This window comes from Muntiacus reevesi, chromosome 22, assembly GCF_963930625.1.
Source record: "Muntiacus reevesi chromosome 22, mMunRee1.1, whole genome shotgun sequence".
NCBI lineage: Eukaryota > Metazoa > Chordata > Mammalia > Artiodactyla > Cervidae > Muntiacus > Muntiacus reevesi.
Genome location: NC_089270.1, coordinates 24,937,061 through 24,964,620, shown reverse-complemented (window position 1 = coordinate 24,964,620; position 27,560 = coordinate 24,937,061). Strand labels below are relative to the sequence as shown.

The 27,560-nt window shown below is 36.7% G+C and overlaps 2 protein-coding genes across 5 annotated transcripts in view; one reads left to right on the top strand and one right to left on the bottom strand.

Moving 5' to 3' along the window:
- The window catches only part of ART3 (ADP-ribosyltransferase 3 (inactive)), a 130,755-nt gene extending 118,572 nt beyond the window's left edge, over positions 1-12,183 (top strand). For 2 of the 3 annotated variants that reach the window (XM_065913900.1, XM_065913899.1), the window contains exons 4-12: positions 1,623-1,655; positions 2,559-2,585; positions 3,557-3,586; positions 5,746-5,778; positions 6,384-6,416; positions 7,050-7,082; positions 8,830-8,862; positions 10,139-10,168; positions 11,790-12,183. In XM_065913900.1, coding sequence (XP_065769972.1) covers positions 1,623-1,655; positions 2,559-2,585; positions 3,557-3,586; positions 5,746-5,778; positions 6,384-6,416; positions 7,050-7,082; positions 8,830-8,862; positions 10,139-10,168; positions 11,790-11,929 — 392 coding nt within the window. In that variant the 3' untranslated portion in view covers positions 11,930-12,183. The remainder of the gene's footprint in view (positions 1-1,622; positions 1,656-2,558; positions 2,586-3,556; positions 3,587-5,745; positions 5,779-6,383; positions 6,417-7,049; positions 7,083-8,829; positions 8,863-10,138; positions 10,169-11,789) is intronic. The other variant, XM_065913901.1, reaches the window with a different exon arrangement.
- A 1,908-nt stretch (positions 12,184-14,091) lies between these two features.
- Positions 14,092-27,560, bottom strand: part of NUP54 (nucleoporin 54) — a 30,209-nt gene continuing 16,740 nt past the window's right edge. For both annotated transcript variants that reach the window (XM_065913897.1, XM_065913898.1), the window contains exons 7-12: positions 27,218-27,272; positions 26,705-26,798; positions 21,487-21,594; positions 17,309-17,428; positions 16,902-17,012; positions 14,092-14,936 (exon numbers count right to left, since the gene is read on the bottom strand). In XM_065913897.1, coding sequence (XP_065769969.1) covers positions 14,808-14,936; positions 16,902-17,012; positions 17,309-17,428; positions 21,487-21,594; positions 26,705-26,798; positions 27,218-27,272 — 617 coding nt within the window. In that variant the 3' untranslated portion in view covers positions 14,092-14,807. The remainder of the gene's footprint in view (positions 14,937-16,901; positions 17,013-17,308; positions 17,429-21,486; positions 21,595-26,704; positions 26,799-27,217; positions 27,273-27,560) is intronic.

Below are 27,560 nucleotides of genomic sequence, written 5' to 3'. Positions count from 1 at the left end.
ATGAGGCTCTCAAACTTTTTTGCCTAAAAATCACTTAGCATGCTTGTTTAAAATGCAGATTTTAATGCAATGAGAATGCAATAAAGTTATCTTTCCCAGAAACTGTGTATCAGTAGTCCCAGCTAGAGTCTTAGAATTTACAATTTTCATGAGTGCCCAGGTGGTCCTGAGGTATATGATTGGAAGACTATATTTTGAGAACGTCCAAAGCGTTAGTCACTCAGTTGTGTCCAACTCTCTGTGACCCCATGGACTGTAGCCTGCCAGCCTCCTCTGTCCATCGGATTCTCCAGGCAAGAATACTGGAGTGGGTTGCCATTTCCTTCTCCAGGGGATCTTCCTGATACTTTGAGAAACCTGCTCTTAATTTGTGCTATAGAAAAAAGATGAAGGCTTTTAAAATTCCTCAGTGCTTGTCCCCAGGCTGAATCTATCATGTTTGTAGCTTTTTCATCCACAGCTCCCCTCACCTTCACCTTTCCCTCAACTAAAACTTCTGGTAAGGCTTGCACCCACTCATCACGTGCTGAGACAACGTTTTCTAGTAGTCTCTAGAACTTTCAAAAAAAACTTGTTGTATAGCCAAACACCATGGTTGGCCTCAGGGTACCATCCAGATTCTTACAGATTTCCTGGCCAGTAGAAATTGGACCAAGTCACCTGGATTCTTGTTGAAACTCCATAAATGGAGCAGGATCTGAGAGCAGTTATAGATGAACATGTCTCATAGTGAAGCTGGGTGTTTCACACCCGCATTTTAGATTGAGAGGTTCATCCTCAGGGAGTTGAAGTTCCAGATGAGGTATGTGAGCTAACCAGACTAAGAGAAGAGAACAGAAGAGAACATATGACATCTGGACCTTCCTGTGGTGTATGAGAATCCCTCCATGACTCAGGCTGGCACTAAAACTAAACACCCTCTTGCTGAATTTCTTGGCTTATCCTTTGTTGGGCAAGCTAGCAGATTCCCACGTTATGTCAAGCCTCAGAGGAGTCACTGCGGCACTCACTGATGACTTTCTAGGGAATCACAAGCAGGAGGATCCCAGGCCTTGTACACATATACCGTTCAATGTCATGTTCCTGTTCTCAAAAACTGGTGCATTTCCTTACGCACAGATCAGTGTTCTGGGATCCGTCAGCTTCATTTCTCTGTATGAATGCAAAGGATATTTGTTCATGTGTTCTAGGGTCTTGAAGCTCTGATTGAGATTCTTTTCCTTCAGTGGGTATAAACTGTCATAGTAAAGGGGTAGATTACCTGTTGACAATATTTAGTATCTGAAGAGAGGGTTAGTTAAACAGATAAATTTTCTGCTAATTTTTTTAGACTAATCAGTGTTGTTATTACCTTTGGATGGGATTCTGGAGGTTATTTGAAGTAATCTTCCAAAAAAGACATAAATGAGGAAACTGAATTCCAGACAAGATAAGTGTTGTATCTAGATCTACTGCTCTTTAATAACTATAGTATGAAACAAAAATGTAATTTACTTCCCACTCAGTTATAAGTCTGATAGACTCAGAGCTGACAGATTAGATTACAGTAGCAACAGACCAATTTCAGGTTTTTAATAGGGTGAATTGTGTCTAACTAATAAAACTTTATCTTTGTGTTTCAGGACTAAAAACTGAAAGTTGTGTTGAGAACATGGGTAAGATATGCTTTAAAGTATTATCTCTGTAATGGGAATTTTATCAGTGTTATTTCTCCCTGGAGTAGGTCAGAGCCACCCCACTGTACTGTCACACTGTCAGCCCTTGCTTTCTCGAGGCTGAGTTGTGCTGCCTCTCTTACCTTCTCGGGGGGAAGTGCAGGGATCCACCTTAATCCTACCCCAGCTTTGCCTGTGGCTGTTCTCTCAAACACTGCATTTGCCTTGGGCATGCCCACTCTGACCCTAGTCCATCATTACAGCAACCTAAGGGCTCCTGAAAACCCCTGCATGACTCCTGTGCACAGAGTTAGACTCATTCCTATGTTTTGGCATCTTGGGAAGTAATATTTGGGAGACTGAAGAAGGAGTGGAGTGAATATGACTCAGGGGGAAAGACTCGGGGGGGACAAAATGGTAACTTAGTCTGCTTCCTCAGAGGAAAATAGGAGAATATAACAAAAATAATCTTTCTTAGAGGACCATGGGAAAGATTTGGAAAGGTAAATAGGAATTCTAAGAATGTTTAGGAACAACATCATCAAATTAGACTCAACAGATTTGAACTAAAGTCGCCAGAAAATGCCTTGGGCTGGTACATACTTTGGATGGATCCTATATGAAGATTTCTTTGTTTAAAAAGTTTGAAAAATAAGGGTCCATTTCTACCTGTCTTTCTAGCTAGTTTTTCTGTGGATTCTTCTTCACATAATTAAAATGAATCTGTAACCATTTGTTTTCAAGATTGGAATTTATATTTCTCATATTGCCATATTGTCATGTTTGTATCTTGAATGTAAGCCAACCCAAATCTTTATAATTAATAAGCATGTAAAAATAGACTGAACCTGACATTCACTTCTGAGTATAGTACTATGTAATTAAAGCATGTTTGTATTTTAGACTATTTTCAACCTGTCTACAACCCTGGTAAGTATGCTCTAATTTTTAAAAATAACCTCTACATGGGTGTTTAATAGCTCTTTCCTGTTCAGCAGATTCAGTTCTTAGCTGGAGAAAAGGAGTACTTTGCACTTATGAAGGCATAACTTGGCAGATGTGAAGGGGGTGGGGAAAGAATCTATTCTGGGGAAATTTACCTCCCTTCAAATGAGAGGGTGGGCTCTCTGGAGGTCTGAACAATGTGGGAGTCAGGTTGGTGGGACCCAAAGAGCTAGGTGCTCTTGACAGGTCTGAGGTCTCTTAATAGGTAGAGCTCTATATTAAGTCATTGAGGTTATGTGTGACACCAGACATCCAGATGAAAGTATAAAGTTAGTATTTTTGCCTTTCTTAAATAAGCTGGTGTTTGCTATCATTTGACTAAAATGTCTGGGTGTAGATGCTTCCCCCTGCCCCCGCTAAGTTTCCACTTATGGTGATATGGCTCAGGTCACTTCTTTTATCTAAGTTCCTTATTACATGTTTGGTCCACGTGGCTACAGTGTGAAGAGAGAAAAGTTTCTAGTCTTTTCTTAAGTATGCAGTTTACTTGATGTTTGGAAGGTATTTCCTGCCCTTGTGTGAAGCATTTCATGCGTCTGAGGACTTGCTTAGTAACACTTCTTATTGGCTCAGGCAGCCACAGTTTTACTGGTCACTTCGCAGAGACTTCAGCTACCTCTTCAAGAGAGACGTTTTTCTAGCTTGTGGAGATTGCTAGAAGACCTGCTATATGTAACAGTTTTTCTTGGTAGAAGGGGCCAGAGGACTGGTTCAGCCCTTTTAGCCAACTGTGTTTAGTTTGTAGCTGACACTTAAATTTAGTACAGTTAAATTAGTTTACTGGATATCAAGTGGATCTTTATGGCCATTTTACTTTAAAGTAGTTGTGCTGTAACTATAACTCCCAGTTACTTTGGTCTATTTTTGAAACTGATGAGTTTCTTTTTGTAACTTAGGTGAGGAAAACCAGAAGCTGGAAAACCCTGGTAAGACATTTTCCTAAACTCTGGAAGCTTACTTAGATTTGCAGGACAAATTCCTTAGCTGTGGGAGCAGGTGGGCATGGAATGGTAAGGAAAAGTGGGAAGAAGGCAGAACCCACCTTTAGCTTACAAGTTTGATGTATCAGAGGCCCTCCTGAATTCCAGGTACCCTTCTTTATAAGGATGATGCAGCAGCTCTCTCTGTCTCCTAACTAACAATCCATAGGTCATCCCAGCAGAACAGTTAGAGACAGGACATGTGGAACTAGTTCTAGAGAACCTGTTATTTTTTGCTTTATACTAGCACGACTGAAGTGACTTAGCAGCAGCAGCTGTTACATGGATAGAGGAAGGTGTAATTAATTGTTTTACAAACTCTTGTAACCTAGGGTGTTCATCAGGGGCATAAAAATGACATTTTTTCCTAAATTAAAATGATTATATATATATATGCACACATATTTATATATATGCCAAAATATATATGTACATATGTGAGCATATATATAATCATTTATATATATATATATATATATATTTGCTATTAGCTGTATCCATTTAATATTTAGTAAATTCTAAAGTATAACTCATTCCCAAGTTTTTTGGTCTTTTTAAAAATAATATTCTTCAAGGGTGCTGGGATGCAAACATGCTCATAAATTACTGGTGAGATTATAAATTCAAGCTTCTCTGGAGGACAATTCCAATAATTTGTATCACTAGTCTTAAAATGTCCATATGTTTTAATCTAGCTGTAACACTTTTAGGTATTTGTCCTAAGGAAATAAACATAAAAGTTGTGTACAAAATATGTATAGAAATGTTTGTATGGTGTTACAGTAGCAAAAATTTATAAATAAACTTTATCCAACAGTTGGACATTGTTAAATAAGTTACATTCTTTTTATGAAACACTAACCAATTTAAAAATCGTGTTTTCAAAAAATATCTGAAGATATGTTGCTATTGTTTAATCACTGAGTTGTGTCCCATTCTTTGTCACCCCATGGATGCAGCCCACCATTGTCCTCTGTCCATGGGATTTCCCAAGCAAGAATACCTGGAGTGGGTTGTCATTTCTTTCTCCAGGGGATCTTCCTGACCCATGGATCGAACTCATGTCTCCTGCCTTAGCAGGCAGATTCTTTACCACTGTGCCACCAGGGAAGCCCAAAGATAAGAAAGTACTTATAATACAGTGACAGTAAAAATCACAGGATAAAAACAAACTCTACTCAATACTCTGTAATGGCCTGTATGGGAAAATAATCTAAGAAAGAGTGGACATATGTGTATGTATAACAGATTCACTTCACTGCACTGCTGACGCTAACACACTGTAAGTCAGTTATACTCCCAATAAAAATTTTAAAAAGGATAAAAACAGCATGTGGAATATAATGTCAAATTTACTTTATAGTATCAAAAGGAACAGACTTTCCTTTATAAGATAAATAAGTACAAGGAATATAATGTACAACATGACTATAGTTAACAGCTGTATGGTGTACTTGAAAGTTGTTAAAAGAGTAGATCCTAAGAGTTCTCATCACAAAGGAAAAAAAATTTCTTTTTTGGTATTTATATGAGATGCTGGATGTTAAACTAAACTTATTGTGGCAGTCATGCCACAATATATGTAACTCAGGCCATTATGTTGCACACCTTAAACTTACACAGTGTTTTATGTCAGCTATATCTCAGTAAAATTGAAAAAGTAATGAAAATGTATGTAGCATATACACATATACATATATTATAGCAAAGAGACAAGAAGGAAATGTACCAGTATTAAGAATGAATAGCTCTGATATCTGAGATTATGAGTAATTTTTAATAAATTCCTATATTTTTCTAAATTATCTATAATTCCTTATATAATCAAGAAATTTTATTTTTAAAAAATAAATCATGACAAATATAGGTCAGAGTCTAAAAAATATAAATCAATAAGAGATATTTCACTTAATCTAGAATGTGCCTGGATCACTGGCCATAGCTCTCTCTGTAAGTTAGGCACCAGTGTGCTAAATCTCCTTCCTTTTTACCCAAAACTCTAAAAACTTTGGGAATGGGTCATCTCGCACTTATAAATAGTTACATAAGGTTAATTTTCAAGCTTACTGCATTTATCATGAAATAGTTCCTATTCTCATCTTTAGAAATGAAAAGCCAGGAATCCACTGTCTTTCCTGGTAAGTGATCCTTTATTTACTCTCTGAGACTTAACTGCAAGATTAGGAGGAGATGTGAAGACTCCTAGAACTAAGGACATTATTGGACATGTAGAGTTTGACGAATAAGTTAAGCCAAAACAGAGGAACTCTAGTTATTGAGAGCTGCTTATGTTCCATGTAATAATATATTTAGCACTTTTATAATCATCACTTACTACAAACCTGCAAGGTGGTTTTTTTTTTTTTTTTTTTGCATAAATAAGGGAATAAAGGTCAGAGGGATTAAGCCTGCCCAGTCAGAGAGCTAATAACTGTAATGACAATAGAACTAAACCAAGCAGAGTTTTAAACCCAGTACTGTTTCATTCAAAAACTGGTGTATTCAGACTGCCTTATGAAGATAAAGTTGGCTAGATTGTGAAGTCCTTGAAGTCCGGCATCAGGAGTTGGGCTTTGTCCAGTCTGAGAATGAAGAGCAATTGAAAGGTGTTTTTATTGTTACTGTTCCCTACCCCCACTCCCCCCTTTTTAAGGCTTGGAGATGGGGGCTGGTATACACATAAGGAAGCATTAACAATGCAAGATAGTTGATTAACATTAACCAGATTCATTTCTGTCTTCAGGTATGAAAAGCCAGGAAGCCACCCTGATACCTGGTAAGACAGCTTTATTTACACTCTTGGTCCAGGTATGAGCAGAGGATTCCTCTGGGTATTAAAGAGAATATTGTCATGAGAAAACTAGTCATTAGTATTTCCCTTACAGCCTCCTTCTTAACCTGTCATTCTATAAAATTTTAGCTGGAGAAGAGAGTAGGAAGGTGCCTTTCCTCCCTAATGTGTGTGTGCATTCTTGGAGCAGGACAGTTAGCTCTGTTGGGGGCAGGCGGAAGGCAGGCTGCTGCAACCTGGATGCATGCAGTCCAGTCTTAGATTCCACAGCTAAAGGTATTTAGTAGAAACTTCGACTTTATCCAAAAGCTGATTGTTAGCTTTGGCTATTAATAAAAGCATCTCAACATTTAGGATCTGCAGGTAACTAAGCATAGTATTCTCCTGGCACAGAGGCAGACTTAGTGAGGCGCCATGACAGAAGGCCTTTCTGAGTCTGGCATAGATTTGCACAGTGGGGGTTCGGGTAGCCAGAACTTTGTAAGTGAAAGCCAGAAACTGCAGTGCAGGTGCGATCTCTGGTGCTTATATCACTTGAGTTCATGAGACAAGAAGGAGTTTGAAAATTGTACTTACTGGAACAAACTGCAAGTCACTGAAAATTTCTTTCTCATTTAGGAATGAAAATTCCAGAATCTTTTTCACTACCTGGTAAGCAATGTTAGGCATGCTGGAGAGGAGACTGCCAGTCTGGGAAGTATAGATATAATTGTCACAATTAGATATGCAGAGAGGCTAAGTACTTTGCGCAAGATCACATGAGTGAAAGATCTAGGTTCTTAAAACCAAATTGTTGTTGAGTCGCTAAGTCGTATCCTACTCTTTGTGACCCTGTGAACTACAGTATGCCAGGCTTCTCTATCCTTCACTATCTCCCGGAGTTTGCTCAAACTCATGTCCATCAGGTTGGTGATGCCATCTAACCATCTCATTCTCTGTCACCCCTTCTCCTCCTGCTCTTAATCTTTCCCAGCATCAGGGTATTTTCCAGTGAGTCGGCTCCGGATCAGGTGGCCAAAGTATTGAAGCTTCAGCTTCAGCATCAGTCCTTCCAATCCTTTAGGATTGACTGGTTTGATTTCCTTGCAGTCCGAGGGAGTCTCAAGTGGGTAGCTGTTCCCTTCTCCCGGGAATCTTTCTGGCCCAGGGATCAAACTGCGGTTTCCTGCATTACAGGCAGATTCTTTACTGTCTGAGCCACCAGGAAAGCCGCTGTGATCGAGAACCAGTTTCTTAAAATTTATGATTCCTCAAGTGTTTTTCCAGTATATTTATCATGCATATTTAACCTACCTTTAAGATATAACCATGAAAACAAGTATTTTTAAAAGTGTGAGGCTATTGCTGAAGGCAAGGCTTGTGAGGGGCCTTGATTTTCTATGGTCAGAGAAATTGAACAGTGTGACTCCTATCAAGTCAAAAGGACCTGAGAACTTACGCTAACAGGGGAGGAAAAATTATTAAAAGACTCTCAAACTTAATTTTTATCTCTGAGACAGGGAGAAGGTTAAAAAAAAATAAAGACATGATCTAGTATTTTACCAGAGAGCTGTGGACTGTAATAAAACTTCTTTATGCCTAAGAATTGTCATTTTTCAAATGTGGCTAACACACATACGTTGCCTTATGGAGATACCTGTAAGGACTATAAAAACACAAAATATCAAGGTGCAAGCCCCTATTCAGTGCTTATAAATACTTTCTTTTGAATTCATAAGGTGTTTTGATAATAATTTTTAGTAGGTTTTGTTATTATGGAATGATCATCTGTTAAGGAAATTAGATTTCTGGCATCTGCTAAATGGCATCTGTCCACACAGCACTGAGCTTAACGTTGCTACCTTTGGGTACTACATGCTGTGTGCAGGAACCAGCCGTTCACAGTTCATGACCTAAAACACTGACTGACCCAGAGGGAGAGGTTCCAGCAACACGTTTATATTTGCCCAGATTTGAATGATTGAACTTACTTGGCGGCAGCTTTGAAGTGAGCCTCTAATGACATTGATTGCACACTTTGTCTACGTCTTTGTTCAGCTCCGGACCTGAGTTTACATAGCACTCTCACTGGCACCTTACTAGGCACGCTGGGTTTTGAAAGGCAGTTGCTTAGCCAGGTATGGGGGATGCACATGGTCTGTGTAGACAGATCCCACTTCATGAAGTCTCTCCTCTGCCATTTTCCTCTTGGTAACTTTGTGTAAGTTATTTCACTTTTTCTGGACCTCTGCTTCTGCATCTGTAAAATGAGGAAAGCTTCTGTCTTGCAGGACTAAAGTCCTAATTTAGGATTAAAGTCCTAATGAGATAAAGCACTGTCAAAACAAGTGGTAGGTTAAAATAGTAAATGGTAGTTGCCTTTATTATTATCTGAATAATAAATCTTTTTCTCATTTAGGAATAAAAATGTTACAACCAGATGAAAAACCTGGTAAGTTCTTTTTATAAAATTCTTTTGTGTGTGTGGGGGTGGAGGCACCACGGGGCTCCGAGTCTCTCACTGTAGTCGCTGAGCTCCATCTAAGGGTCTGGAGAGAGGGCGCTCGGGCTGCGCGGCTTGACATCCAGTCTGCACGCCCCAGGGAGGCGCTGAGGACCCCCTCAGTGTGCAGGCAGACTGCCCTCAGGGCTCCCCGGGTCAGGCAGAGACAAAGGCAGCTTTCCTGGAGCTGGGACCGTTTACCTCCAGCTGCGCCTGTCTGTTCCAGAAGGGGCAGGTTTCTCCAGGTGAGCAGGCCACTGAGGGCATCTGTAGTCACAGGAATGGCAGCGTCAAGGAGGGATGTGTGCGCCCTGCTCAGCGTGCGACATGCTTTCTGCACTCCTTACTACACTCTCCATGTCCTCCAACAATAAGCCACTCGGTTTTCCTGGGACTGTTTTGTATTGTGAGTTTCCTTTCTTAGAAAACTGTGTCTAGTGCAAGCTTTTTTAAAGGTGATGTCAAAACATGTACACAAAATTTCATATCATCCAATAAGAGATGAAAACATGGAATATAGAGAAGTTAAGGAACCTGTAAAAGGCTAGAATGAGACAATCAAGACCCAAACTTCTCAAGTTTTGTTCATTTTCTGTTGCATGACCCTTGTCTCCCAGCTGGATGTAGTTACAGAAAATACACCTCTAATCTGGGCTTCTAGAATTGGCATTTGGCTTCAGAGCCGTCAAAATACGGCAATATTGCAATATTTTAATTTTAATACACTTGTAGTTGGAATAGCATAGTAATTAAGAGCGGAGGCTTTGAACGCAGGTATTGCTCCCACTGATTACCAAGCATAAAAGTTGTGATTTTATGCACCTTTGGGGGAACATCTGTATTAATACGGATAACTCTACTACCTACTAGGACTGTAAGAAGTAAAAGTGTTAATGTACATTAAGTATTTGGTCAATGTGTGACACAGTAAGCATTGAGTAAATGGTAGGTGCTAAAGTTGCACGTGGGAATCTGAGTTTAATATATAAAAAAAACTTTACTACAAACAAAATTTTAACTTTTTAAAATGGAAATACACACATTGTAAAAAAATTTCAAAGCATGCAAATGAGTAAACTTAGACCTTCCCCCCAATACCTGTAAGTCTAATATCCTGCCCTTCAGTCCCACACCCAGAGATAACCAAGTTTGCTTAATCATTTAATGAAATTTTTTTTCTCTTTGGTGTACAATGCAATTAACTGAACATCTGTTTCTATTTTAGAAGACAAAAGCCAAGATATCAACCAGCCTAGTAAGAAATATTTCTTTTCCTTAGTTGATAATGTCTGTTTCTACAATATACAAAAACTGAGAAAGTTTTTCAAAAAAAGACACCAATCTCGAGTTTAAAGCATCCTAACAGAATATAATGTCACATCCAAATACTTGTATGTGTGAATGGTGGGGGCAACTTGATTTTGTTTCTTAAGCAGTGATTTTCAACTGTATATACAGACTACTTTTTCAAGCAATGGTTCTCAACTCTATCAACCCAATTCTTTTAGAACAAATATTTTATAACAGTATTCTGAAATAAAACTCTTAGAGAAGACCCACTTGCACACTTAAAAAAATCAAATGATGTCCTAATGATATAACAAAATTATAAACATTTCAGTATGGAAATAAATGCCTAGATTATTCTAGAAGACATAATGAAGTTGTCAGATGATTGTATTTAATTACACAAATAAATTTGGATTTAAGAGAAGCCTGGAAGCTATTCTATACAGGAAAAATGAAAGTGAAGAGATACTGTGGGCTTATTAGATAGAAACTAATTAGATACTAAACTAATAATCTAAACTTACTATATAGAAACTAATGTTTATTAAAACTATCCAAATATATTTTGCCTATATGTAAAATAGGTTCTAGATGTACATTTTTAATTTATATATATGTCTAGCAGTGCATTTGAAATTTATGTGGAAGTGGGTCAGTTTTTCATGGTGCAAGACTGTCCACAGCATGGATACTAGTCTTCTACTTTTATATCCCACTGCAGTGATAATCAAAAAATACCCTGACAAGTTTGCAGACTGCCTCTTAGCAGGCAGTGCAGTCCGTTGAGAACCACTGCTCTCTAGTAAGAAACTAATGCAGGAGTGCATCCGCCTGTCTGTTTTCCCATAACTGCATGTTTATGATTATGGCAAGCAAATACATTTATGATTTGAAGGTTTTATAATATTCCCATGGTTTCACTTATGAAATGCGAATGGTGAGCCCATCCGGGCATTTCCATTCACTCTTCCCTGGTGCAGTCTAAACCAGAACACAGTCAGAAGTCAGATGTCTGCATTAAGGGCAGTATGAATCAGGCCATCCTGGACGGCTGGACTCGACTCTACCTCTGTCTGCTAGTTCAGGTGGAAGGGAAGTGGTTTTTCTCCAGGGTAGTGTTTTATGTATAAAGGGAAAAGTTTATTTTTTAAAAAATCTGCTTGCAGGGCTTAGTGTTTTAAAAAAAATGCAGCTGTATTCCATTGTATACTGTTAGAATATGAAATACACTATTTTACTTGAAATAGATAAGACACAGCATTAAACTTTATCTTTTATATACAGAAAATGAAAATTTTCAATTGCCAAGAAATTCTAGTGAACTTGAACAGTGAGAAATTACTTTTGTCTACTTAAATACTAAAAAGGCTGTGGAAACCTGGATAAAACCTATATCAGCACACCTTGATGATATATATGAAAATATAGCCCCTGGTCTGTAATGAACTGTATTTATTTCAAAGTTGTCCTGGCTAGAAGTACTTGATGTATGTTTCTAATCTAACTTGTCTGTTCACATATTCAGGAAATACGGTGTCAGTGGATGAAATGTGATACTCAGAATGACTGTGTGTTCTCATTAACAGCTCCAGGCCCAGCAGTTCGTGTTCCAGGTCCCAAAAGCCATCCCTCTGCATCTTCTGGCAAAATGCTCCTTCCCCACTGTGGGACATTCATCATTTTAATCAGTGCTTCTGCTATAAATCTCAGTCGCTCTGTAGTCTGATACATTCTTTACTTGTACTTTACATTGTACTTGAAATACAACTACAGGCATCCCACAGAAATCATCAGAAGGAATGATGTATTTTTCACTTGTTGGTCGACATTCAGTTGATGAAACGTGAATTTGTTATTCACTTAGCAAATCTGGTAGTAAACCCAGATATTATAGAATTCATTTTTCACTTATTTCTATATTAATTTTATGATTGTAAAAAAACTGTATACTTTAAATTCAATAAAAGACCTTTAATTTCAGTAGAATTGCCAAATAATAAAATATCAATAATGCTAGTGATTAACATGAATTTAAGTCCTGAATTAGAAGTTTAAAGGTGTTTTACTCATCTTTAAAGGATCAAACTTTGACTTCAAATAGTATATTTTTTCAGTCTCTTTTCCTTCTATATATGAACACTTTGTATTTTTACAAACACAACAGTTGACTAAGTATTTCACATACATAGTCCCTAACTTGAACCTCATACTAACCTAGGCAGGCACACAGTACCTAATGAATGTGTGGGCTCAGTAAGAAAGGAGAGTGAGGTAAGTACAGTAAGGCGCTCTTTTCCCCAGAAAAAGAGTGGTTGAATGGGAACTGGTTTTGGCGTGGACTTTGGTAAGGGACACTTGTTTACACTGCCAATGTTTCAAAAAGAACTGAAGGCCATTTTCAGAGATCCAGAAAAACTTCATGAAGTCTAAACTAGGTGTTAAGGGTTCAGCATGCTTTAATTCTACCATTTACCTCTCTTCGTGTTGAGAATTTTGAGTGAACTATCCACAAGAACCATTATCCAGTTCACAGAACTTTTATAAATTGTGCTGGAGAGCACAACTTACTCCTGAGGCCAAAGTTAGTCTGATTTCCATCCAAATCTAGAATTTGGTTATCATTTGCTTGGCACACAAGTCAGGTACAGACCAGGGTCACTTATCTATCTAACCAGCTTCATGAACAAGGCCTGTAGCCTGCCTTACACATGCAGGCACCAGCAGAATTGCAACTTAGGCGGCTAAATGGACCTGTCTTTAAAAAGCAGACCCTGAGCCCTATTTAGGGATTGTGAAATTAGAAATTAAGAATATGACAGCATGAAAAATTACAGGCTAGGGTTCGGGATGGGGAATACGTGTAACTCTATGGCTGATTCATATCAATGTATGACAAAACCCACTGAAAAATTAAAAAAAAAAAAATTATAAAAAGAAAGAAAGAAAAAAAAAATTACAGGCTAGAGGTGAGCATGGTTAGCCATCTGTCCAACAGAGATGTTGCTCTGAGGAGCAGTTCTCATTTGTTAAATCATCAATTCTTCCTATAGTAAGAGGGCGTGCAGAGGGGCAAACTCCTGTCACCTTTGGCTACAGGATGAGAAAGACAGAGGTGTTAGAAGAAACAGCCCATGAGCCTTGTTTGTGTCTGCCACACAACTGTTAGCTAGTCTGCATCTGGACAGATTCCTCCAGTGGTGTCTCAGAGGGGACCTCTGGATACACAGCACACCACCCTCCTCGCCGTCCTCACAGTAACACAGGGGCAGGGTTCTTAGGCTGTTGATGACACCTCTCACCATCAGCCAAAGCATGATGCAGAAATGCAGAGGGAAAGCATTCCAAGAGGGGCTAACATGATGCAGTGAGGTGTGCCTGTGTAGTCAGAGAAATGGCTTCAATTCTCTGGTTTTGAAGAATCACTATTGCACATTACCATGTCTAATTCAGATTTTCCAGTGTTTTCAGATGCTAACGATGTATTAGAGAATTCTTTATCCTAGATGATAAATGAAGTAATTTCTATTTGCTGTACCCTGGTCAAAATACATCAGTATTGAGGGTGAAGTGAGAGTTTGTCAGTCATGTCCAGCTGTTTGCGGTCCTATGGACTGTAGTCCTTGGAATTCTCCAGGCCAGAATACTGGAGGGGGTAGCCTTTCCCTTTTCCAGGGGACCTTCTCAATCCAGGAATCAAACCCAGGTCTCCCGCATTGTAGGCAGATTCTTTACCAGCTGAGCCACAAGGGAAGCCCTTCACCTTGAGGGTGAAGTCAGACTTAAAACCAGGTTAAAATTGAAATACTTGAGTTGTGATTATGATTTAATACTTGTATGAACATCAGTCATCTTTTTCCCAGAACCAAATAAACAAAGCACCAGACAGAATTATATAAAAAGTAATTATAATCAAGAATTTATTTGTTTTCATCTTTTTTAGAAATAAAGAGGTTTAAAAAACAAAAAAGGTGCAAAAATGATAAAATGTAATTCTTCTGTTATATCCTAATTGCTTACGTGTGTTCTGTAAATTCCAAATAAGTAAAATAATATAAAAATATATCTTCAAATCTTTATAGAATGAAAAGAAAACCACATTAATCATTAAATACTCTTGGATTTTCTTTACTCCTCCCACAGATGAATTCACAAATATAAAAACTGACATTTACATTCTGAAGTACAAATCTCCAGCAGCCAAGTAATTATACAGTTTATTTTGTTATGTGCAAAGTAGACATTTCATATTTACTTGCTATGGAAAGCAGAGTACAGGCTCAATGGAGAAAAATCATTAAACACTGATTATTTTTAAGAACAATGCTGTTGTAAAAATGTACAACAGTAAATATTTTTGGTAATTATGTATTTCTCTTTTAAAGTAATTACAGCTTTTAGATATAAATCTTTCAAAGACTCTCTCTGAAGAGCAGTGAAGTGACTGTTATTTCAGATTTGATGAATAATTTTCAGTAACCTCAAAAACCAAGTCAGGAGAGAGGATTGTTTTTTTATGCCTCCATGTGGTCAGTTTCATTTTTAAAGAAGGCCTGATGTAACAGGAAGATGTATTTCACAAACCTTTAACACAAGTTTGTGAGCTGTCAACTGAAGACACCACCTCTGATGTGGATGGTTTCATTCAATCCATGTTCTACCAACTTGATATCTTCTAAGTCATCTTTTATGATGCTAATCAAGTGGCTAAGGCCTTCCTGTTGTTGTTTCAAATGCTAGAAGGAATCAAAAAAATACCAATGTATTTCTCTATTAAACTGCAAGCTACTTACAGGAAAAAGGCTATTTTTCATTATTTTACTAGCAACACAGGACTCAGTCGCTCTCATATGCATGTTTTAAAAATCTGTACTGTATCTTTTGCTAACATTTTTAAATATAGTTAAATACTGTGAAAAGCAAAATCAAATATGTAATAAATATAACAAATTTTACAAAAGATGCAGATTTTAAAGATTCCTTTTATCAACCTTTGATAAAAAACTAGTTATATTAAAACAATTCAAGGTACTCAAATATAGATTAACAAAATAATCATTCTGAAAACTGAGGATTTCCATATTTTAAAGTACAAACTGATGATAATGGTGGTAACTACTATTGCTAACATTTCAGGTGTTTATATTATTCCTGATTTTATTGCATACATAAACTCATATAGTTATTCTGATATGTTGGAATTGTTCTCAGTTAATTATAAAAATGAATATAATCAGGTATATGTATAAATTAAAAGACGCTTACTCCTTGGAAGGAAAGTTATGACCAACCTAGACAGCATATTAAAAAGGAAAGACATTACTTTGCCAACAAAGGTCCGTCTAGTCAAGGCTATGGTTTTCCCAGTGGTCATGTGTGGATGTGAGAGTTGGACTATAAAGAAAGCTGAGCGCTGAAGAATTGATGCTTTTGAACTGGGGTGTTGGAGAAGACTCTTAAGAGTCCCTTGAACTGCAAGGAGATCCAACCAGTCCATGCTAAAGGAGATCAGTCCTGAGTGTTCATTGGAAAGACTGATGTTGAAGCTGAAACTCCAATACTTTGGCCACCTCATGCGAAGAGCTAACACATTTGAAGAGACCCTGATATTGGGAAAGATTGAAGGCAGGAGGAGAAGGGGACGACAGAGGATGAGATGGCTGGATGGCATCATTGACTCAACAGACATGAGTTTGGGTGAACTCCGGGAGTTGGTGATGGACAGGGAGGCCTGGAGTGCTGCGGTTCATGGGGTCACAAAGAATCAGACACAACGGAGTGACTGAACTGAACTGATCTGATACTTTTTGAGAACCCAGGAGACAAACTAGTTTTTAGTTGCATAAAACAGCAATATTCATTCTAAAGCACATAATAAAATTAGATAAATAACGACATTTATAATTACCTAAAATCCTCAGGCCATGCCAATTAGTCCTATCTAATATGTTCCACAAAGTTTGCCATCTTAATATATTTTTTTAGATGGTTGCTGGATGGATGGACAGTTTTCATTAAACCAATCTGTATTTATACTAGTGAAAGTAAGCTAGAGTAGTACTTCCTAACGTCTTCATAGAAGTGAGCCTTAGACAAGTGCTCTGAGGCCTTGGCCCCTGCAGCCTCCACCCAGGTCCCCTGAAGGCTGATGGGATCGGTAACCCTCCCCTCAGCAACTACCATTCTACTCTGGGGTACACCATATAAATGGAATCATACAACTTCTGTCCTTTCAAATAACTGGCTTACTTCACATAATGTCTTCAAAGTTCATCCATGATGTGTATGTGTGTGTGTATACACTGCCTGCCTTTTTAATGTTTATATTTCATTGTGTACATATAACCATATTTGGTCTACTTACCCATCTGTGGACACCTGGATTGCTTCCACTTTGGCTACTGTGAATAATGCTTCTATGAACATGGGCATGCAAATATCTGAGTGAGTGCATTCAATTCTTCCAGGTGCATACCCAGGAGAACTGCGGGGCTGTATTGTAATTCTGTGTTTATATTTTAAGGAGGCACTTTTCACAGCGACGGTGTGTATCACTGTACATTGCCACTAGCATGCACGACAGTGCCATTTTCTTCACATCCTCTAAATGTGTGATTTTCTGGAGGGTGTTTTGTTTTGGATAATAGCCATCCTTACGGATATGAATTCACTTAAAGAGTGCACTCTAGTGGAAAACTTACCTGCTTGATTTCTCGTAACAGATCTGCATCTATGTAATATCTTTCTTCAGATTTGACTGCTCCAAAGTGATTCTGCATCCTGATTTGGGACATCAGTTCATTTAGTCGGCCCTTAAAAATAATACTGAGTTGAATTATAACTGCTCACAACAGCAACCGTTTCTAAGAGATTGTTTTAAAAGGATGGATAGTACTCTAATTAAAGGTGTTTTAATTCTCCTTTTGTACCTTATTTGAAACATTAATACAATCATACAATTAATACAAGCCTAGAATATCATGATTTAAGAGTCTACTTTAGAAAGGAAGTTTTAATTAAAAAAAAAAAGACACGTACTTAATAAAGAACACCAAGTAACATTTCTCTGCTGAGGCACCTGAAACAAATTCTAGCTTTATGGTCTTACCTTAAACTGAGTAGGGGCATTTAGTTCACCCTGAATTGTATCTAGCTGAACTCGCAACTGCTCTTCATCAGCTTGGATGGCATACCCACTCTTCCTCTGAATTTCCTGTTTGATTAGGACCTACACAAAGAAAAGCCCAACAAGAACAATAGAATTACCACTCTTTAGTTATGCAGGTAATTTTATTACACATCAACGGTTGAAAGAAATTAGCTAAATACACTAACAATAGTTAGAATCATAACAGTTCAAGATTTGAATAATGTAGCCCACTCTTATTGGGAAATAACATGAATTTACTTTTAATGACTAATTTTCATGATTAGCCAATAATTTACTTAAGTATTCTTATATTGAGGGGGATATATTGTTTCTAGTTTGGACACTCTGAACAATGCTATAATAAAACAGTTTTGTGTGTATATACACACACACACACACACATATATATATTTTACATCTTTACTGGTATAGACTGCCATGAATTCAAGATTGCTGGTTTTAAAGGTAGGTGTGTTCAGTCTTCAGAAGCTGCTAAACTGCTTTCCCAAATATCCTAGCAACTTATACATTCATAAAACATACATAAGACTACCCTTTTCCACACATTTGTGTCAGCAATAGGTAATGACGTTTAAATTTTTTCCAATCTGATGAGTACTAAAGCTGCATCCCCTTGATTGTTTTTTCTTTCTTGGCCACTTGGCTTCTGGGATCAGTTAGGATCTTAGTTCCTCGACCAGGGATTGAACCCAGGCTCCCTGCAGTGGAAGTGGGGAGCTTTAACCACTGGACCAGCGGGGGATTTACACCCCCACCTTGAATGCTGAAGGACCATCTCCCACCAGTTAAGAACTACTCTGCAGCTGCCCTTCTGTGAATTGCCTTTACACATTCTTTGCCTGTATTTAATTGGGGTCTTAGGGGTCAAAATGTAGCACCTCTTTGTAAGATACAAATATTAACACTACAACTAAAATCAGTGCTGTTTGCAAATTCAGTTTTCTTTTTCTAAAATCACGACTACTGACAAATGGCTTCTGTTTTCTTTTGCTATGCAAAATTTTTGTTAGTTTTGTTTTACAGTTTCTGGTTTTCTCGCTACACATCTCTTCAATCCCTAGGTGGTTCATGTAGCTTCATAAATTTCTTAAGAGTTAAGTCTTTAATACCCTTGTTTTTGTACATGGGCTTCCCCGGTGGCTCAGATGGTAAAGAATCTGCCTGCAATGCGGGAGACCTGGGTTTGATCCCTGGGCTGGGAGGATCCCCTAGAGGATGGCGTGGCAATCCACTCCAGTATTCTTGCCTGGAGAATCCCCGTGGACAGAAGAACCTGGAGCTAATTGGTACATGGTGTGATACAGTGGTCGAATTTTCCAGATGGATAGACAGTTATTCTTAGCATTATTTACTAACTAAACCCACTGAATTGAAATATCACCTTTTTCATATTAAGATACAATGTACATCTATTTCTGGATTCATTATCTTGTTCTGTGGATCTTCATGTCCAATCTTACACCAAGCCTGTGCCTATTTGATTATAAGAACTTTAAAATAGTTTCTAAAATTTGATATAGTTTTTTTCTAAAATTTGATAAAGCAAGTCCCCTACACTATTTCTGTTTTCCTGAATCTGTTCTCAAAAGTTATCCTTACTTATGTACTGAAAGATTTCAATCAATTTTTTAAAGCTGTAATTCACTCTTAAAATTTATAAAGTAGATAATTTTCTCATCTAAGAATATGGTTTATCTGTGAAAACTTTAATTCAGATTGTATACTTTACTCACAAATTTATTTGTAAGTATTTTATAGTTTTTTCATGATAATGAATGGAATACTCTTATTTCCATTAATAGTATAAAGAAACACTAACACTGATTTAGTATAAACACTAAAACCCTTGTATTTAGCCATCTTACCACATTAATTCTATTGTTTATTTCCTTGGGTTTTCTAGATACACAGGCATATCAGCAAAAAGATAATCTTTTTATTGTTTTATGCTAGTTTAATTACCCTGCTTAGTTACAAAAACTTACATATTTTCCTTCCATGTGTTGCTAGGATAAATTATGTTCATAGATCCTGTTAAAGAACCAACTTTCCATTCCTGAAATTAACCTTAGTCAAAGTATATTCCTTTAAGAAAAAAATTATATTCCTTTAGAATTTGATAATAGCTGGATTCTCTTATATTTCACTTAGATTTTCTGCACTTGTTTTCTATAGTCAGATTTACTGAGGTATAATCCACATAAAACAAAATTCACCCTTTTTATGAGTACAGTTCTATGTATTTGGATGAACACAGGTTACCATCACCACAATCAAGATAAAAGAACATTTCTATCGCCCATAAAGTTCCCTCCTGCTCCTTATAATCTCCTCTCCCTTACCTCCTGCTCCTAGCAACTATTGATCTATTACATACCTCTTGCTGTGCCTTTTGCATGATATCATATAAATGGAATTATATCATACATAGCCTTTCAGTCTGGTTTGTTTTACTTAGCAAAATCTGCACCTCTATTAGAATTATCTGTTTATAAATTTTTATTTTGGGGTACTAAAAATTGATGTAAAATGCTGCAGCTGCTCTGGAAAAAGAATTTGGTTATTCAAAAGGTGGAACACAGGTACACATTACCAAGCAATTGCCATCCTAGGTTTATGTATCCCAAGAGAAACAAAAGCATATATCCACACAAACACTTGTACACAAGGGTTAATAGTAACATTATTCAGAATAGCCAAAAAGTGGAAACAACCAAAATGTTCATTGATTGATGAAGACATAAAATCTGTTAATTATACAATGAAATATTATTCAGCAATAAAAAAGGAAGTGCTGTTACATGCTACAACATGAATGAACGCTGAAAATATGCTGAGACAGCCAGTCAAAAAATACCACATATTTTATGATTTCATTTTCAAGAAGTGTTCAAAAATAGGCAAATCCACAGAAATGCAAAGTTGTTGCCTATGGTTAGGGGATTTAGGAGGAAATGGGGAGTTGCTGCTTATGGGTATGGCGTTTTTTTTAATTTAGAGTGATGCAAATCTTCTAAAACTGTGGTGATGGTTGTACAAAGTTGTGAATATAATAAAAATCAATTAAATAGGTGAATTTTATGGTATATGAATTATATCTCAAACTGTTAAAAAAAACACCAACTATATTTTTCTTTTTGTCTGAAATAAAGTAACTTTAGAATTAGCTCATTAATGGGTAGACAAATGAATCTATTTGACCTTTGTGCTTTTTCAGCTATTGGATCTTTAATAACTTTCCTAATTGCTTCTATGGTGTTTTTCTATTTAAGATTTTTTTTCTGTAGGTCAATTTTAATAATTTCCATTTTGCTAGAAAATCATCTAACGTCTAAATTTATTGCCCTGAATTCCACTGTAGTATTTTCTTATTCTCTTGTGTATGTATGTGGTATTATCTCCTTTCTTCTAATTTTTCTTTTCTGTCTTTAGGCTCATGAGATGAGTCTTTTTTTCCTTCTTCAGATTCATATTTAGCCATTTTAATGGTCTTTTTAAAGAAACAGCTCTTCAATTTATTCTTTCTACTATGATTAATTTTTTTCTGGTTCACTCATTCCACATCATCTTTATTTCCCTCTTATTGGTTCCTTTTGGCTTATCTTGATAATATTTTTCTAACTTGAGTACTAAGTTCTCTATTTTTTGCATCTTGTATCTTTAAAAAATGAAGTTTTTTCATTTAATTTCAATTTCATGATAATTTCAAGTTGGTATTCATTCTTTTATTTCCTTGTTAATTTGCAAGTTCTTTTGTTGCTTTTCATTCATTAATGGTTATACTCCCTTTTCTAGCACTCAAAATCTGTATTTTTCTATTTTTATGAAAACTAGATATTAATGATCTGATGCATACTTCTGCTACATCATAATGATTCATTTTCTCACTGCTTTCCTCCTACCCTCTCAATAAAATGCAAGTTTTAGAATATTTTCACTTTCTTCACCCAATCCTCTTCAGAGATCTCACCTCAAGAGTTCTAAGTTTTAATGACAAAGTTTGGTACTTTCAAGACTATTACTATTTCCTTTTAGTCTTTTTTTTCCCCCATTGCAAAAATCCATATTTAGTACTTCCATCATGTAGATGGTCTTATAAACGTTGAAATCACTACCTGTAAAGTTCTGTGGGAAAGGTCCATAAGTTTCCTCTTGTATTGTGCAATTTTGGCCATGGTTGTAGTTTGATTCTTCTGTAATTCACCAATATCTTCAGATATTATCTGTTTAAAACAATTTTTTAAGGTAAAGTATCACAACTATTTATCAAGTTCATTACATGCAAAAGATGAGCCTGAGATTCATCTCTCAAAATATAAACTCCTTTAAATCTACTTTTGTATTTCTTCCACTTTCGTACATCTAAGAGTTAAAATGTACCATTCAAAAATTTCTTCAGAGCTCCAGGAACTTTAGTGATGAGGCAAAATGTATAGAATAATAAAACATATTCTTTAGAAGTAATTAAGGAATTTGAATATTATGGAACACAGTCAATAACCAGGCCATGAAAGTATAAAAGCTAAGACCTATAAAGTGACATGCAGGAGCCTGAAGAGACAATTAAATCTAACTACTTGAAGAAAGTATAGAATACACTGTGCTTAGTCGCTCAGTCGTGTCCAGCTGTTTGCAACACTATGGCCTGTAGCCCGCCAGGCACCTCTGTCCATGGGGATTCTCCAGGCAAGAATACTGGAGTGGGTTGCCATGCCCTCCGCCAGGGCATCTTCCCAACCCAGGGAGTGAACCCAAGTCTCATGCATTGCAGGTGGGTTCTTTACCGTCTGAGCCACCAGGGAAGCCCTACAGTATACGGTCCAATAGTAAGTTTAACAGAATGCTATGGAGAGATATGCTCAGAGTGGCGGGAGAAAGGAAGAATATTATTTATACAAATGAGACATTTTTATGTCTCTGCAGATATTTAATTTGTTCTTTGCTTGGCCTAAAATCCTACTGTTCTACCTTATGAAAGTCTTATTAACCTTACAGAATGAGTTAAAATCCTAGTTCATTAAAGCTTCCCAATCAAAATTAACCCCGTTATGATTGTTCCTATCATAATTAATCATTCTGTGACACTGGCTTATATTGAGATGTTCTAATTAAGAGGGTAAGAAGATTGTACAAGGCATATTTTAGCATGTTTACCTACACATGTCACCTTTTAAGGAAACTTCAATGCCAGGCCATGTTGAAGGGACACAATCAGGTGACCAAATTTTCTATTATGTAACCCAGGCAGGGTATGCAACCCTCTCTCTCCCAATTTTGAAAAGTTTGCAGGGCTTCTAGACAACAAGAGTAATTATTATTCTATAGCAGCAATAGTAAGAAAAAATAGAAATGTTACCACTCACAGTATTTATTGACAAACACTAAAACAATCTAGAAATTAACCAAGAAAAAATGCCTACAATTTTTAAAATTTATTTTAAAACTATTACAAAAGACACAAGAGACTTCAATGAGAAAAGGAACATGTTCATGATGGAATAATTTATTATTATTAAGACTCAATTATATATTTAATGCAATTCCAACTAAAATTCTAGCATTTTGACAAACTCAATTCTAAAACTATCACGAAGAATGAAGATCCATAAAGAGCTTTAAAAGTGTGAAAAGAACAAAGGCTCGAGATTCACTCCACCACATATCTTTAAAATATATTGCAAAGCTGTAAGAGTAAAAAAATGTGAAACTGATTTAAGAACAGACTATATCACAAATATATGGGAACTTGGTTTGGTAAATGATAAATCATTGAGGAAAGTATCTTTTTTGTGGATAACACTGGAAAAAAGCTATTATCTAGAGAAAGTTCATATCATATAGTATATATAAAGTGAATTCCATGAGGACAGAAGACTCAACTATGAAAGGTTAAATTCTACAATAATAGAAAAAAACCTGTAGACTCTAAAGACCTTGGATGAGGAATGATTTCTTATGATAATTCCCCAAAAAGAAGACACAAGGCCAAAAAAACAATGGCTATCATTAAGATTTTCTTAAACAACATGACCCTACTTATGGCACAGGGAACTATATCCTGTTTTACACCAAAATGAAAAAGAATATGAAAAAGAATATATATATAAATATATATCTAAAAAACAATCACTTTGCTGTACAGGGGAAATTAACACAGCACTGTAAAGAACAACAAAATAAAAGTCTTCAACTATGGACACTACAGGCAGAATCAGCAGAGAAATGAGAAAAGTAGGAGATTTTTAAAATGTTAGATGACGGATTAAAATCTAGAATAAAAGATGGAACGCCTGAAATTCAAAAAGAAAAGATACACAATCCATCAGAAAAACTGGCAAACGATATGAACAATCTTGATTCTAGACCAAATGACTAGATACGTGCCGCTCTCTCTTTCCTGTTGAAGACAGATGTAAGATGAACTGCCTGGGCAACCATCTGAGGACTCTGAATGTGAAGTACCACTGAACTAGCGGTGAGTTTACCATTATTTTGCCCTCAGTTTGGTTTCAACACAGCCCCAAACCTAGAAGTGGGCATCATACTGATAACTCCAAGAAAAACCTATTACCTCTGGTGCAAGGAGATACATTACGGTATCTAGAGAAGAGTTTCTCACTTTTAACACTATTAATTTGGGCCAGATAATTCTTCACTGCAGTGGTACTGTTCTGTACACTGCAGGATGTTGATCAGAATCCTGGCTTCTACCTGCTAGGTAACTGTGGCACCCACCACCACCACCACCCTAGGGCAGCTGTAACAACCAAACAAGTCTCCAGATACTGCCAATGTGTCCTGGGGGACAAAATCATCACCACACCCCCCAGTGAGATCTACACTCAATCAATCACTAAAACAAATGATAGGTGAAATGACAGTAAATTGAAAACAGAATATTAAAAAATGGCCAAATAATCCAGAGAAAACAAAAAAGAGGAAAGAAAAACAGAGCGAACAGTTAACAGTAAGACTGTAGGCCTATATCTAAATTTTATGCTATCTACAAAAACTTACTTCAAACGTGATAAAGGTAAGTTAAAAGTAAAAGGATGGAAAAGATACAAAATCACTAATCAAAAGAAAGCTAGAGTGGCTTTATTTGATATCAGAGAAAGCTTACTTCCAAGCAAAGATAACTGCTAAGCATAAAGAAGAATAAGCATTATGGTATATGCCAAGGAAATATAACAATCCTAGATACATATGCACCTAACAGCAAACCTTCTAAAACATGTGAAAGGAAAGAAGACAAATCTATACTACAGCTGGAGACTTCAGCTCTCCTCCTGAAACAGAACTTGTAGGGCTTCCCTGGGGGTTCAGTGGTTGAGAATCCACTTGCCAGTGCAGGAGATGCGGGTGTAATCCCTGATCTGGAAGGACCCCACGCTCCCCGGAGCGACCGAGCGTGTGCCCCGCAGTGGCTGAGCCGGTGCCTGCGAGCCCAGGGCCGCAGCTACTGAGCCCTGTGCTGCAGCTACGGGAGCCTGGCACCACAAGGGAGGTCCCCGCCACGAGAGGGCCACACACCGCAAACTAGAGGGCCGCCCTCGCTCTCTGCAGCTGGAGCAGCCCACGCAGCAGTGAAGACTTAGCACAACCAAGAGTAAATTAATTTAAAAAACCAAAGAATGAGTAAAAAAATCAACAAGAACTTAGAAGAACTGAGCAATCTATCAACTGGATCTCACTGACACCAACAGAAGACCCCTAGAATGGCAGAATACACATTCTTGTCATAGGCCTATGGGTTAAACCCTTTACAAACTTAACTGAAATCATACAAAGTTCTCTGACCATAACAGAGTTAGACTAGATAACAACAGAATAAAAGGAAAATCTCCAAACATTTGAAAACGAAACATACTTCTAAATAATCTATTAGTCAAAAACTGCAATAGTCAAATAGAACCATCAAGGGAAATAAAACATATTTTTAATGGCACCTCCCTGGCGGTCCAACGGTTAAGACTCTGAGCTCCCCATGCAGGAGACCTGGGTTCGATCCCTGGTCAGGGAACTAGGTCCCACATGATGCAACTAAGTTCACATGCCACAACTAAAGATCACGCATGCCTCAAGGAAGATGGAAGATCCCGTGTGCGCAACTGGGGCCCGACACAGACAAATTAAAAAAAAATTTTTTATTAATCAAAGATGACAAATACAACATTATCAAAATTTGGGGGATTCAGGTAAAGCAGTACTTAGAAGAAAATTAATAGCATCAAATGTCTTTATTAGAAGTCTCAATACCCTAAGCTGCTATCTTAAGAAACTAGAAAGATAGAAAAATAAACCCAAAGCAGTAGAATAAAGGAAATGGTTAAGAGCCAAAATTTATGAAACTGTAAACAAAACTAGAAAAAAAAAAATCAATAAAACCAAGAACTTGTTCTTTGAAAAGATCAATAAAATTGACAAACTTCTAGCAAAACGGACAAAAATATGCACAAATAATAGCGTCTTTGTCCTTACTTTCAAGAACTTTGGTCACACCCCATTTATAGTACTATGCACAACTCATTTTAAAAGTGATGCCAATAAATTCAGTGTACCTAGTCTAAGATAAGGCCTGGGTATCATGTAACATTCAAAAACCATGTTGGAATTTTTAGCCAGAGAAAATACTAAGAAGAAAAAATGATCATGATTTTCAAATATCTATAGGGATGTCATAAGAACATAGTGGTTACCTACAAAGCATGCCTGAGAAAATGGATATAAATTATAATAAGACAGATTTTGAGTCAATGTAAGAAAGAGACCAGCATCAATCAGAATGAGTTGACAAAAAAATGGGTTGCTTCATAAAACAGAACTGTTTCATTACTCAAATAGAGTCTGAATGAATATCTAATTAGGAGTTCCACATAAGAGGACTTGGAGGTGACCTCTAGAACCTTTAGGCATTTGATATAAAAGTCTACTTTATAAAATGTTAAGATTTAAGCGTTTAGTAACTTAATATTTGCTTCATTAACCTACCATTATAATGCACTATGACAACACAATCATAATTGTAGTCCTCATTTTCATAAGGCCCCATAAATAAGTGTTTAATAAAATAATCTTTTCAATTTCAGCCAGAGAATCCACAAGTCTAATTTATTTGCTAAAGTCAACAATTCTAAACTCATTGTTAAAACAGATTTACATGATTTTTGGAGGCTCTATAAATAAATAAGTTATATAAAAGTATAATTGTTAATTTGTAGCATACACTACATTGTTTCTCGTAAGACAAAACAGTAACTAAAACATGGGAAGAACAAAGGTCTGTAACCCCTCTACTACTCCTAGGGCCAGAGAACGAAGCTAGATTCTTACATCTAATCTGGTCTGATGCTGCTTAGTCATCTGATCTTGAACCTTCAGTCTTCGAAGAAGTTCTTTGAAACCCACCATTGGTACAGGAATTAACCTGAAGAAACACAAATGGTCAATTTTCAGATCAAAGCCTATATTATTACAAAATACAAGGTACGGTTTTCATAATAACATTCCTGTAATTCACATTTCTAGGGTTAAAAGGCAGATCTATGACTATGAAATCAAGTGTTACACCACAGAGATTTCATCCAACCTAATGCTATGAGTGAGGAAATACAGTGTGGTCAAAAACTGCAGTATTAAATGCAAATATATAAGTAGGGCACTGTGACTCAGATTTTAATCTTTTTACCACATGATGTGGCCTGATTATAATCAACATTCTTTAAAAAGGAATGAAAATGAAGATAAACTCACTTTAAGTGTAAGAATTATAGTTAACAGCTTGTATCTGCTTCCCTGGTAGTAAATATTAGTTTGTATATATAAACAAGATGAAGATACACTTACTTTTCAGAATCAGGGTTATCCACCTTGGCTTGTTCCCAGATAATAGGATCAACACCTACCATAAAAAAGAAATGTTTTTTCTAAAAGGAACTATTTCCCATTTTTATAAAATTTATGTGAAAGGCCCTCCTAAAGTGAGACACAAAACCTAAAATCTATAATGAAAAATGATTGTCAAATATGACCGTAACAAGAACAAAAAATTGTTTTGTAGGATAAAGCTTAAAAAAAAAAAGTACCTCAAAAGCAAGTATCTATAATAGGATAATAGATTAATCTCCAGAATATAGGAAGAGCTCCTCTAAGTCACAAAGACAAAAAATTTAATAGAAAATGGGCAAAG